Source organism: Oxyura jamaicensis, chromosome 20, assembly GCF_011077185.1.
Source record: "Oxyura jamaicensis isolate SHBP4307 breed ruddy duck chromosome 20, BPBGC_Ojam_1.0, whole genome shotgun sequence".
In the NCBI taxonomy this organism is placed as follows: domain Eukaryota; kingdom Metazoa; phylum Chordata; class Aves; order Anseriformes; family Anatidae; genus Oxyura; species Oxyura jamaicensis.
The window spans coordinates 10,053,703-10,068,442 of record NC_048912.1 but is presented as its reverse complement, the minus strand read 5'-3'; the positions used below and the strand labels follow the sequence as shown (position 1 = coordinate 10,068,442).

Here is a 14,740-nt window from a genome sequence, read left to right as displayed (position 1 = left end):
TTCGTGCCGTGCAGCGCCGTAAATTTAAATAGCGCTTCCCAGTCTCAGGCTGAAACTCCTCTTTTTCAGGAGTAATTCCATTTAAGTCAATGGATTTACACAATGGATTTACTGCTGCCAGAAGAGAATCAGGCCTGTAGAAAGACGCGCATTCTTTGCCAAGAAAACCTCAGAGCTAACTACTTGAATTGTGCAGTCGAGCTGCAGGGAGGTCAAGTGGACAGACAACAGGACCGGGACACACGGGAAGGCCCTGGTTCAAACCTCGGCCCTCTGAACGCCGTGCGGCGTGACCTCTGGCGAGTCCGTGCGTCCCCTTGTACCTCTGCTTCCCCAGTTTCCTTTGTCTGACTTGTCTGTTTAATTTGGAATTTGTTCGAAGAAGGGCACTGCACTTTGTGTGTTCAGATGGGGCACTGACACCTCTCCTCCCCTTGCTGCAGCCTGCTAGGGGACAAGCTCGAGGTCTTTGTCTCCTCAGCACGGCGCCCCTCGGCTCCACCACCCCCAGCAGTGCTGCACGAGCCCATCAGCCGTACATCAGCGGCAGGCAGGTCTGTCAGGGGCACAACACGCCATCCCAGTGCTGTCTCGGGAGGAATCTGGCACTTCTTGCTATTTCAAAGTCCCCGTTGATACATGTAAGGAGGTATTTTGAACATTTGCTTTGCAGCCTCAATTGCTAAAGATGCCTCAGAACAACAGCTCCAACCATTGGAGTGGCACTGAGAATCCGTAATGAGTTCAGCTGGCCCCAAATGTGGGTCAGTGGCATGAAAAGGCTCAAGGCCTGGAATTTGCATGCATGTATATGTGGGTGCGGGTATGTGTGCGTGTGTTGCTCTCAAGCCACAAGCCAGCACTCCTGTGAAGTCCCCTCTGTTTCCTTCGGCCGATTCCCACATCAGCACGGCCATTATCGGTGGCAAATGTCCAGAGTCACTTGTCAAACACAGAGCTGCCAAAAATCATTAAAACGCAACAGTCACTCGCTCCCTGTGCCAGCCAGTGGTAAAACTGCTTCAAAGGCAGCCTAGTAAACACCTACATCCTTCTAGTAGCCTAGATAGAGGCTTTGTGTCCTGTGCTTTAACGAACCCAATGGCAGCGTGAGATGCTGCAATCAGATATTCTTGCCCTTTGCTGTTGTGGCAACTCGCAAGCTTGTTTGATGGTGAGGGGAAAGGGAACAAAGCAGGTGGCTAATGGGCTGTTTTTCTGTTTCAGTGGAGCATGACAGAGAGTTTCACCATCAGCGCTGCCACTACCGAGAGTTCAGGTTTGATCTCTCCAGAATCCCAGAGGGGGAAGCAGTGACAGCCGCCGAGTTCAGGATATATAAGGATTACATCCGCGAACGCTTCGATAATGAAACGTTCCAGATTAGTGTCTACCAGGTCCTCCAGGAGCACCCGGGAAGGTGAGTGACCCTCAGGGAAATCCTGATGCGAGCACAGCAGGTGCCTTCAAGGGCTTTTGCCCAATGTTTTCACAAATACCAATGCCACTGGCAGAAGGGGCTTTAGGCACAAGGGCTGTCCTGGGAAATCTTGGTCGATGCTAACACAGCTGCTGCGTGTGCTCAGCGACCAAGGGCATGGGGTGAAGGTGTGAAGGTGCCCGGCAGCCTCGAGGTGCCCCGAGAGCACCCAGGGGCTGAGGGGCAGGGGCTGTGCTCCTGGCTGTGTGCTAGTGCGGGAGGAGGCCACAGGCTCAAAGTACTTCAACATTTCTGGCAGACATAGCCTCTTCCTCCTGCTGCTTATGGATCCTGAGGTGGCAAAACCACATCTGAATCCTTCCTTTCTAGTTGGAGCTTAATTACTAGCCCTTATTACCAAAGGCATTTGAGATCCCTAATTAACAAAGACAGATGACACCATGCTCTTTATATTGACTGATTGTTTTGTGTGTGCGCAACTACAAGATGAGCTATTAAATCCATTCCAGGGAATTATTAATGTATGCCAAACTCCCTGATAAATCCTCCGGGGAACTTGAATAAGAACATATGTTTAATTTTCTCATCTGTTCTTGGTTCCAATTAATCAGCAATCCCAAACCGCTTATCAAAGGCACTTAGTTTCATTTGCACATTTCTTCTAAATACAAAGCCTACCAAAAGTGAGACTGCATTTATTTGCATGAAAAGTATTTACAATCACATGCTAGTCAGAAGTTATTCTCCAGGACTACTAAATATGAGGCAATAATACTACAGACCTAATTTAAGTTTATGAAAAGAGAAACACTAGGGATTTAAAAGGGGAAAAGTCCAAAAGGGTAAGAAACAATAGTGTAATCAGGATTGTGGCTTTATAGTTTTAAAGGAGGTAATAAAAAAGCAAAAAAAATATATAGTTTTGCATTTTTGATCCATTAAAATGTGACAGGAAACCTTATCAACAGTTCTGAATGGTGAGACTTTCTACCAGCTTTGCTGTATGGCAAAAGCATTTAAACACTGTCATGTGGGTATAAAACTCATGGTTCTCTCAACATTTCTAATGACAATTATTTACAAGGTTTGAGGGACTACGCTAGTATTGATCTATTTTTATTAAACAATGATAACTCAAGCATTTTAACTAGGGTTTCTTAAAGGAGAAGGCAACAAGCCACAAACACGCATAGGACCTGTTAGATCCTGCCTACTCCAAGCATTTAAGTTCTTTCCATCTTCAGCCCTCACAGACACAAAGGCCTCCCTTTGCTATATTTAAGTTATATAGATAAAAGCTTGCGGGGGTAACTTCTCATTCATGGGAAAAGCAGAAAAAGGATATGTGCTGGCAGATGCCCAGTGTGCCAGGACAGTAGGGAGTTGCCAGAAACATATCCTCAGAGTAAACGTCCTTCCTCACCACACGAATGGATGCCAGGGAAGTTCTCCTTCAGAGCCTGATCAGTGAGGGGGTGGCAAGGACATTTACTGACAGAGTTAGGATGACATTCAGCTCCTTAATTTTAAGATGATACATCCACAGGTTTGTTACAAGGATCTGTAGAGAGGGCTGCAAGGTACCTCCTGGGTGGGTTCTGTGAATACAACTGCTTGGAGCAGCCTGTCTGTAAGCTGTCTCCTTCACAGGCTCTTATTCCTAAAGGAAAAAATGCATGCAAAGGGCAGGCGTATACATGAACCACTGGGTGGAAGAGGTGAGGAATACTGCTAATTATACAGATGTTCCAGCTACAAGAGTAGATGCAGTTTTACTGCATCACACTCACCACAGGAACAGCTTTTTTTATGAATGTTCATGCATGTTCACCCTTTGCATACATTTTGGCACAGCCGCTGTTGAGTTTTGAACAGTTTGTACTGAAAAAAAAAAAAAAAAGAAAAAAACCTCCTGTTGGTTCGGATTGACTGAAGGTAAAAATATTGTCACTAGCATTTGTAAAAATATTTGCTCTTTTTCTGCATTTTTCCACTGACATTTTCCAAGCAGCTCTGTCACAGACCAGTCATCCAAGTTAGTGTGTCATTGGGCAAGTAGAGAAAGAAAACAAACTTTCTCCAGTGTTGATCAAAAAACACCCGTTCACTTTGATGCTTCCTTGGCTGTTTGTCTCATCCCGAGCAGGCTGGAAAGTCAGACCCATCCGACGTTGCTAGCAACAAGAGCAAAACAAAGCCAAGCCCTCCCCCTGCACCGCCAGAAACCTTTGCTCACATTTTGCTTTGTTGGTGCCTTCCCCTAGAGCTCGGCAGGTACGATGGCCAACGGAATAACAGATGGGTTTTCTTCTCCCCCTGCTCTCACAATGATAAAACAGCAGTGGCATCTCCCAGCAGATTACTGGAATTGCCTTCCTGAGACACCAGATATTCCCCAAGCCCGTGCTCGCCTAGAGAGCACACCTCCTGCTCGGGCACACCAGCATGCAGAAGCGCACCGCCAGCCTCCCCGTGGCAGCGGTGGGATCAGATCGCCTCCTGTGCCACACGGTGACACACAGCAGGGGCCAGGACAGCTCCTGGAGCCCCCAGACAGCACTGCAGTCAGCTGGAAAGAAAGTTGTGGCTGGCTGGAGGTCTTTTCCTTAAGGGTGAAGGGACCACTGGCTGTGCTGGAAGCTTGATTTCCAGCTAAACCTGAGAAACGCCTGCAGTTCTGAGGGCGTGCTGGTGTGCCCTCGGTTCAGATAAGCCACGAGCACCAGCAGCTCAGCAATTCAGCACTTGCGTTACGAGTTCGGGCAGGCTGGCAGAGGGCTAACCAGCAACATCTCTGCTTGCAACTTACTGTGGGTGAAAAGCACAGGCATAGGTCTTTCCAGGCAGACAGCTGCCCCCTTCCCCCCAGACACTGCTGAAGTTGTGCCCCTCAATAACAGGGACGTGCGAACACAGGGTGGGTGCTGCCATCCATCCACCTGCGCAGCTGTGGGCAGACACGGGCCTAACACCGCGGCATGAAAACGAGAGCACAGCTCCATCCTTCGTAGCAGACTGGATGCCCCTCTGGACTTGGACTAAGAAATTATCTGAAGGTATAAAGAGAGGTGTTTTTAGGAAAGCAGACTAAATAATCAAATATTCTTTTGCACTTTCCAAATCTCTGAACTCACTGCAAGGCAAGCTTTTCAAACTGACAACATCTCGGTTATAAAAAAGCATGCACAGCATTCTTTAGGCACAAAGCACCAGTTATTCACTTTAAGCAAACAAGTACATTCATGAACAAAAATGTTCCTAATATCATAAACACTGAAAACAGCTGAAGTTTTGACTAAAATAACATGTCTCAAAGCTTTCATATGCACAACTTAAGGTCCAGTGACTCATGTCCAACTTCTCTTTGGTCTTCATGGTTCCCTCACCCAAAAGCTTGTGAAAGAGCTTTGTAAGGCCACCAGCTGGGTTGAGAAGGGTGCTGAGCAGCGGGACATCGAGTCCCTGCTTGCATTAAGGAAACCCGCAGTGGGAAGTACAGGTTGCCACCAGGAAGCCGGGTGCTGGCCAAGGACCCGTCTCCTCCTGCCTGGGTGCTGTGGGAGCTCCAAGCTGCTCCCTTCCTCTCCAGAGCGAGGGAGCGCACACCACAGGGCTTGCTGCAAGGCAATTTGTCTCAGGTCATTTGTCTCAGGCACCGAAGTGGGAAATGTGTTAAAAAAGGCTTGTGGAGAGGAGCCTGAGAAAAATGAACTTTGTTGCTTTTACAGAGAGGTCGTGAAAATAGTTTGTGAGGCTCTTTGGAAAGGAAATATCCATTACCGTTTCCCACTGGTGTTCCAAGCAATGGCCAAAGCAACAGCTGCAAAGGGACCTCAGTGCCCGATGGACACAGATGCTTAATGGGGTTTGTAGCAGCAGGTTGGATACCCAACTCATGTTGCAATTGATATGAACCTGTGTATTTTCTCAAGGTACCCATGCAGTTCTGGGCAGGCTGTCAGCTGGGGCATCATCCTCAATTTATTAACACAAAGCTACAGAAAAAATGCAGACTGTGGAGTTCTCCTCAACACCACAGCTCGATCCTGCCCATCTGTCTGCACCTTCTGCAGCTGAAATACTTCATCCCAGAATTTCAGCTCCAGTTTCAGTGGACCCAGCACTTGCACTGTGGAGTAAATCCCAACCCCTTTGAAGTGCATGGGAGTTTTGTTACTGGACAGAATGAAGCTAGGTACTTGACCAGCCTATGGTAATTGTAATGGAGTTGCTACATGTTCACTTTGTGCCCATTATGGATTTCACAGGCTTCAAAGGCAGTGAATGATGTGGATGCTCATGTTACCAACCCTACAGAAAAATAAGATCTCTCACGATGCATTCCTGGGTTTGACTTGCAGCTGGAATGCTTTAGTTTGTGTTTCAAACTACGCCTCTTCTGCACCCAGACCAAACCTGAGCCCCTCTCCAGACCCCTCTCCCTTGTTCATTGGGGTCTGTTTCCATGTTGTGGGTTGAAACATGTAATTCTAGTAACTAAGAAAGGCTTAGGCCCACCCAACAGGCGAAGCAGATGCATCCTCTTTTTGGAGCTTTATAAAATAACCAGTGTGATTGTTCCAGGGGTGGTGCAGTGCAGAAAGATGCAGTTTGTTTTAACGTTGTGCCTAGCACCATGGCTGTATCCATAAGCACTCTAACAGCATCTAGGAAGGTACTGACATTTTTTTTTAAATTATTTTTATTATGTGTGTGCACATGGGTTGGTAACTGTTCTCATCCTGATATGCTCTCGGGCACAGCAGCAGGGAACTTGAGCATAGAAACCCAGCAGCCCCCCAAGAGCAGCGCTGCATTCAGTTCTCTCTTTCAGACCATTCCTCAAAGCCACTGCAAAAACCTCTGACAAGTCCTGAGGTCACTTAGCGAGGCACGACTTCACAGGCACTCGAGTAGCTGCAGGAAGCATTTTGCAAACCCCAGCGGGCTCTTCCTCAGCTAAGGATGCACTAACGAACAGCGATTCAATACCGAACAGAACCATCTGTACAGTGTCAGGGATACATACATAACCTCATTTCTCTCAGCACTGCTTTTACAGGAGGCTTCCTATTTCGGAAACATGTTGCATCTCTCTGCAACAAGCTCTCCCATTGCCACTTTTAATCAGTCTTTGAATCCTAGATGATGACCTCAAACACTACACAGAGAGGGGAGCATGGCTACTGGGGACAGAGGAGGTAGAACTAGGAACATGAGGAAATTTTAAAGTGAATTTAATTTCTCCCAAGCTTCAACAGAATTTACACAGATCTGTCTCACCATCATCACAGCCAGTTTTCAGGCCAGCAGTCTGTGCCTTCACCTGCAGGACCCCCGGGCTGGGCTCGCTGGCAGCTCGGCAGGGAGAGGGGGGATCCGAGGCGCGGGGAAGGGGAGGTGTGGGAGTAGGGCTGCATCGGGGCTGTGTACAGAGGGCGTTGCAAAAGTGCCAGGGAGAGGCCCAGGGAGATCCTGGGGCCCTCTCGGAGTAGGAAAGTCTGAAAAATATTTTCCTAAGCTTGTCTTTGGACAGCTGCAGCCAACTTTAAGTAATGACACCAAGCAAAGTGGAATCTGGATGCTGCAGTTTTTTAATCCAAACAGATGTCTTCCAATCCGAGACCTCCTCTCCCCCTCCCAGGATGCACCTTCTGCCTTCTCCCCCCTCCACCTGCTCAAACCTGGACGTGAATTGCCCACAATCCCACTGCCACCTCTGTCTTTGGGCTACCTTGCAGTTAATTTGCCAGCTTGCACCGTGCCTGTGGCCCAAACAGCTCCTCTAAGGTTATAATACCAGTCAAGAGGATAGGATTATGCTCCTGTGGTTTACAAGCTGAGTCAGTAAGACATTTAACATATCTGTGCCTCCAGTGTTTCCCACTTTAAAACGGACGTGGGAGGATTGACCCATATTTGTAAAGCAATTCAAGTCTACGGCTGCAAGGTGTCACAATATGGTTATTGTTTAAAAACGCTGCTAGATCTGTAATTCCTCAAACTAGCAGGTAGGGATTAGAGCTGCGCAGCGGCCAGACAGCCTCGGTGTGCTCTTTGGGCCAGCAAATGCCTGAAAGGCAGACAGGGGACGGCAGGACCTGCTGGCAGCACCCTGGGCTGGCTGCTGCCAGGACATGGCCAGGAGAGCCACCAAGGCTCCGAGGTGCTTGCAGCCTGGAGTGCCAGCACATCGCAGCCATCAGCTCGTTTTGCAGTGTAAGGAGAGCTGCCAAGAGTCACCTTGTCTTCTGCCTGTGCTTCTTCCCATTTATTTTTATCCCATTTGGAAGTGCTCACTAGTGTTTACTACCACTTGTCAACCAGCAGCTTGAAATAACAGAGCTGACAAGGGGGATGGGGAGAGCGATGGAAGAAAACAGATACAAAAGCAGGTGCTGCTTGCTAAGAGGGCTACCCTGCAGAACCACAGACCTTAGAGCATTATGGTTTTTAATTGCAGAGTTTCATCTACTGTTCTCCCTTGCTATTGCAGAACTGATGACTCTCATAATTCGACAGTCTCAGAGAGAGTCCTTTCTCGTCCTTATGACCGAACCCACCAGGCCAGGTGGCTAGGAGAGATGCTGCACTTTTGATTTAGCATTTATGGCTACAAACCAGAGCATATCCAAGAGGCTGAAAAAATACCCCAGCAAAAAGCAGAGCCCATACTTGCTATTTTCATGAAGCTGCCTGGTTGTTAATCATTTCTCTTAGAATTTTGGGGGTTGCAGCATAGCAACTCTCTTCCTCACTCTTCCCTTTCAGGATGCTGTTACTTGCCTTTTCTTTGTCTCCTGTATTTCTCCACTCCTTGCCATGAACCTCACTTTTTCCAGTCCTTTTCCACTGATCACCCTTTCTTAGCCCCCTCATGCCACCAGCCCTCCATGTCCCTGCTCACACCCAGCCCTTTAGCAGCTTCAGCCCTTCCACATCCATAGCTCCAGCTGCTTTCCAGACACGATCTCATGTGCATCATCCCCAGCCAGCCTCACTTTGCAATCCTTGTTATTCAACCTTCAGTCCAGAAAACACTGAGTTAGTAGAGGAAATTTTATAGACCACACAGCAACTATATGACCTGCAGACAAACTTCCAGCAGTGCTTTCTACCAGGAGGTGTGTCTCCTTTCTGGTGTCCAGCACCAGACACTACTGAAGCCATCAGCAGACAAGTGCCAACCTCCCGTCCTCACCTTAGGCTGCTCCAGCAGCAGCCTGTTGCTTGAGAAAACTGATCTGAAAACCCCGAGTCTTATCATCACTAAAAGCTTTGACACTCCCACTGATCTAAGTACTTTGAATGCTGAGCCATTTTTATGTGGTCTCAACAAAACATACTTGTGGTCTGGATACAGACTTCATCATTTATGTAACTCTAATCTAGACATTAACGTTTCCACGTCCCAGCTTAATTTTCTGTAAAATGAGGATCATGTTCCATTCCGTATCCTCGGTCTGGTAGAAGGCTCAGTGAAGTTCGTCACATGCTCTGAAGTTCTTAAATGAAGGGACTGAAAGAACAAGGAACCAAAGTGGTTCCCTGCCTCCTGGTTGTAAAACCATTGTTGACATTGCTCCAAGAATGCTCTAAATACGGATACAGTCACTAGGTAAGGTACCGCTGGTTGAGACGTGCACTAGAACTTTTACCTTTGTGCTTAGATCTTTACCTCAAATCTGAAACCCAAACCAGACATATCAGCTAGACTTAACTAGCACTAACTCTTGTAACAACTCATTAGACAGGAGCCCTCAGAACAAATTTTGTGTAAGGCTAAGCAGAATAACATCTCTTTGCTCTGCTCATTATGACTTACCCAGCAATGATGTCTGAAGGGCTCGCTGCCTGTTAGCTAGTGATTCAATGTTGTTTTGCCATAAGTCTTTGGGGAGCAGGGCATTTCACTTCATGGGAGGTTGTTCTTTTTAAGAGAACGGGAGGTTTCTTTTCATTGGAACAGGCGCCACAACCTCAGGAGCCTCAGATGCTCTGCCTGCAACGCCAGTCAGGTTTTGCATCCCCACCCTGGCCGCTGCTGGTGGGCCGGAGTGGAAAGTGCAAATCCAGGAGCGCTTGAACCTCTCCAGGGAGCATCTGACACGAGGCCTTTTTGGGTCCAAATGTTCCAAGTGTGTGTGGGAAGGACATTTCCCTTTAGTGGGTCCCTTTGATCTCTCTAACTTCAGGCTTCCCCTCCAGGCCTATTGTTTGCACATTGCTGTAACTACAGGAAAACAAACGCATTATACAATTTCCCAGCCTGACTCACCCTGGTACTTGATGCCTCATGTTGTCTGGTTACCCCGATTGCATCATGTCAGCACGGGAAGCTTAAAGGCTGGTTTTTCTGAGTAATAACGCTGCAGTTGAGCAGTAGGTAAAAAAAAAAAAAAAAAAAAAAAAAAAAAGTTATCATTATTGCTATTATCTTCAACCTGCAAACTACAAGGGAGAAAAACCAAGCAAGCCAAGTCCCTGTTAACCAAACGCTGTGTGAATCATGACTTCCAGTCAGGGGCCATGCTTAAATGATGCAGTATGTGAATATAAAAGCCCTTTACTTCTGGAAACTTGGACTCAGCCATTGGAACGGGCCAATCCGTACTACTCCTCATCCCCAGCTCCCCTGGGACGCGTTTTGTTCCGCGTGCTGTAAACAGGGAAGGGCGGGAGGTGTCCGTGTGGCTGTGTCATGTGCTGCGGGCACACAGCCATCGCTCCTGGGTGGGGATGAAACCCCAGGAAATCTGCCCCCCTGGCTTGTGCTCAAGCATCATGCCTTCCCGTAACTAGTGCACGCATGGAGGGAGGGGTGATCTGCACCATTTGTCTTCAGCTATCTCGGGTGCACCGAGTGGAGGTGGTTGAGTAAATCCCAGCACCTGGGCTGAGCCTCTCCATCGCCTGCACCATGGCCCCTTCCTGAGCTGTGGCTGCCCAAACATCCACCAAAATACTCCTCGTAGAACCCCTCGTGCTGGCAAGGAAGTGTTGTGGCAAGGTCAGTTCTGATGTAGGGCTTCTTCCCCAGACCCAAACTTTGTTTAAAGGAAAGCAAAACGCTTTCATTGAAAAGTGAAACGCTGGGGAAACGACAGGACCTCCTTTTACACGTGCTCCATGATGTGCTTGCGTTCTCTGCAGGAACTAATTTCAGAAGTTTAATTTCTTGTAAGCCCACACAGAGCCAGAGGCAGTGACACCTATTAGCTGACGGAGGAAAGCCATCATCTCTTATACGCCCCAGCCCACAAAGGTTGAAAGGATAGATAGCAAAAAACATCACAATAAAACTCTGCTTCTGTTTTGAGTCAGCTCTGCGGGACAAAAGCCTCTAATTTCTTGGTATCTCACAGGGAAAATAATCACTAAAATCTGAGAGACAAAAGCCTCTATGCTGACAGCTCTTCTGGGATTCAATTCTGATCACTTGATATTCTGTGCAAACAAGAGGCACTGAGTAAACAAAGTTACAGATATATATGTATTTGCACTGACAAATCAATAGCGATAAAATTAGTAGGGCTTTCTTGAAGCTTTGAGGACACAATTAAAGGGTTTTCCAAGGATATTTCTTCACTCAAAAGGATATAATTACACTTAAACAAGTTATCGTGTTTGTGCACTACAGGTACAGAAGCAGCCCTTACAGGGCTTGTCTAGACACTTCCACCGGGTTTCTTTGTTCTTGTAAAGTTGTTGCTTTTTTTTTTTTTTTTTTTTTTTTTTTTAATAAAAGAGCTGTGCCACCATCCAATTCTGTACTATTTCCATCAAGTTTTACCTCTTTCTTAATTCCTGCTAAGAGAAGGCTCCTTTCTTTACAGAACCTGTGTTTTCTCAAATTTTCATTTTACAGAAATTCGCCAGGAAATGTTTTGTAAATCCAGAATGATTTCACCCTTTTTAAATGCAAGAAATCCTCTCTATTCCCGATCTTTCTCAGCTTCTGTTTTCATTTCTCCAACCAGAATAATCCAGCAGTGGCCTTTTAAAGATGTAAGCAACAAATTGAAAGGAAATTGCCACCCAACATTATGCAGACCTGTGACCGTGCAGAGGGTTATTGCCTCAATCAATTATCTGTAACCTCAGACGAACAAATTTAAAAAACCATTACATATGTTAATATATGCACAACAGTGTTCCAGCTGGCTTGCACCAGTGCTACAATTATGCGTAAAAGTCAGGAAATTATGTGTGGAAAGGATAATGAGCAGCATTGTCTGCCCAATTACTGAGTTTGCATATGCAAACAATAATTTTGCAAATCTGTGCCTGGCAAGCATTTCTTCTGAAGTTGCATCAGCAGCTCTAAGGTTAACTGCAGCAGCAAAGTAATCCAAAACCACCTCAACTCTGCTTCAACCCATCCTCCCTTTTTTAAAGAGAGAAGAAAAGCACTTCATATGAAGGTGATTAGGTAGGAAAGCACGCCAGCCCAGCTCCAGCATCGTGCCTGTTCCTGAACGGCCGACCGAGCGTGTTGCTTAACGCGGGCATGTGGACGTTGTAGAGACCCCAGTGGAAAGCCCCGGTAACAAGAAATCGCACTTCTGTTTTTCAGGGATTCAGATTTGTTCCTGCTCGACTCTCGAACAATCTGGGCTGCAGAAGAAGGGTGGCTGGTGTTTGACATTACTGCAACCAGCAATCACTGGGTGGTGAATCCACAGCACAATCTTGGCCTGCAGCTATCCGTGGAAAGCATAGACGGTGAGTTTCAGACAGCAATGTCAAGGAGTCTCCGTTTTGGGTAGATGAGCTCAACCAGGGGAAACCTTAAGCATTCAGTTTTCTTTTCTTTGAATAGGATTTCATGAGTTATGCTCCCTGTGCCCACCACTTCAGGTTTTTCTGAGTGAGACAATTCCAGTCGAGGAGGGAGGAGGAAACTGCTACGTGTAGAAAGACAAAGCTGAGTGATGTAAAAGGCTGGCGTCAACTGGCACGAAGTACTTTCAGATTCAGAAAATATTTAGGAACCATTTTCATTTCCTCTGTAGCAGTAGAAATTCATTCTCCAGCTATGCGTCTATGATAACATTTACTATTGCTTTTTATGAACATTTCCAGTAGACAATACTTTACAAAGCAATTTTGAAACAAGCAAACGAACAGCCATTACACGAAAGGGCGATTTTACTCGTGAGACCTGTGCACGGAGAGGTGCCCAGGGTTTGTTTTAACCTGCCCTCTCAGGGCTCCTGCATTCACAGATCATTCAGAGACACAAAGCAGGAGCTTCTCCATGGAAGTTACCGGTCCCCACCCTAATGACAGATGCCCTTTGCCATCTTTGCACAAAGATTCAAATTCAGCCTGATTTACAAGATAATCTTAACTCTTCAAACTAAAATAGTAAGGAGAAGGGCTGTTCACCCAAGACAAGCTTAACCTGTTTTCAAGCACTTGTCCTTGCTTTTAGCTTTCACTTTGCCTCCTAAAGGAAGTAGCTGGGATTACAGACACCGTGTCCAGAGTCATGGCACATCCAGTTCTGGTGCACACAGAGGAAAACCACCAAGACCCAGGCTGGAGTCCACAGGAAAGCACTAGCTGGAAGTAGGCTTAATATCCCTTGAACACTACAGATAATACAGCGTCACTCTCACACTCTTCTACTCATAAAACCTTATCACTCCGTCCTCCCCAGTCCTCAGCTAGTGATTTTACAGCAAAGGTCAATCCCTTTTTTCAGCATTAAGGAAGCCAGCTATTTATTTATATGCTACGGATTTCAGCCAAGGCTTGTCAGGGTCCTGCACACAGGGAAATGCTGCAAGCACACACAGCCCCAGGAGCTGCTCTGCTGGAGCAGCCAGAAGTGGGGTCTTTTAAAAGCATACAGCCCGATCTATCATGGGGAGAGCCTTCAAAGCTGGAAATTCTCAGTTCAGTTATAACTGCGTTCTCATCTGTATAGGACTCAGTGAAAATTAGGACTGTACTTTACACTCCTGAAAAATCCAGCTGTGTTTGTAAGCATGTTCAAAACAATGTAAAAAGTAACTTGCTTTCTCAAAGCAGATTAACAAAATGCTTAAATCAGCCTGTTGCTGAACTTAGGAAAGCCAACTCCAGCATTTAAAATAAATACGGAGATACAGGGCCTGATTGTCTGCCTGGCTTCTGTGACTGAGTCCCCTGGCAGCACACCTTTGCTCTCACGTTTCTCTACCGTACACGTGAATATTTCTTTCTATTTTGAATGGCAAGGACATGTCCTTCCTTGCTCCCCAAGTTTCTTTTTGGATTTAGACCAACTGCATACTAACGAGAAAACTGCTTTTACACCTGGACTTCATATGAAAATCACATGCTGCAAACACAGCAGGACTTTGATGCAACACTATATGCTTGGACAACCCCCAATGCTTTAAGTGAATTGTAAAAAAGATCTTTCCTTTGTAGCTGTCCTACATACAGAGATCTCCAACCATGAAGCCATTACAGTCTTAAAAAATTAAAAAAAAAAATCATCATGAGTACTGTCCAGATGAAATTATACAAAATAAATTAACTGGTCTTTGTATTTCTTTACAATCTTGCCAAATAAGTCTATCAACATGTATAACCAGGGTGGAATCACAGGGGAGGTTTTTGCTCTTAGAAAATGGGGATCAGCTCGAGCTGCAAGCATAAAAACATCTGGGTGAGTCAGTAGCCTGCAGCGAGCTCTCAGCCCAGCGCCGGTACGCCTTGCTCAGCAGCCGCACATGGGAACAGCAAGCACCCACTTGGGTTTACTTAGTTTACTACTTGAGATCCCATATTTGACAATTTTAAAAAAGCAGCTTCATAAAAGCAGATTTTTTTGAAGGGCTGCGCCCTCTGGTTTAAGATCACAGCTTTAGTTCTTCTGGGACAAGCTTATCATTGCCTAATGGGGACTACACACGTGTCCTCGTGTTAAACCTCACTTTCTGGCTGCATAAGAAAGTTAGAACCAAGGAGTACATTTTTCCCACCTTTATACACTACTCGTCCAGAGTACTGCATGCCTCTTTTCCCCTAAGGAAACGTCGTACTGGTCCTGAACACAGTGGTGTTAAATGAGGAATTCATCGCTCAGATGCTACTTACTGCCATGCTAATGAAAATCCATTAAACATACCCGTGTGAAGGCGGGTCCCCTCGCTGCATACTGCTGACCTAATCTCCAGAGACACTGCAGAGGTGAAATAACTTTCTCTGGAAAAAACGCAGCCAGAGATGTACTTGGAAGTTTAAACAACTCGGAGAAGCAAAAGGCTTCTTTGAGGGGGGCAAGAAAAGCCATAGGAACCG

The 14,740-nt window shown here is 46.4% G+C and overlaps 1 protein-coding gene across 1 annotated transcript in view; it reads left to right on the top strand.

The window, feature by feature from the left end:
- Nucleotides 1-14,740, top strand: part of BMP7 (bone morphogenetic protein 7) — a 45,915-nt gene that overhangs the window by 23,401 nt on the left and 7,774 nt on the right. Inside the window, exons 2-3 of the mRNA XM_035344037.1 lie at nt 1,228-1,420; nt 12,018-12,166. Of these exons, the coding sequence (XP_035199928.1) occupies nt 1,228-1,420; nt 12,018-12,166 (342 nt within the window). The remainder of the gene's footprint in view (nt 1-1,227; nt 1,421-12,017; nt 12,167-14,740) is intronic.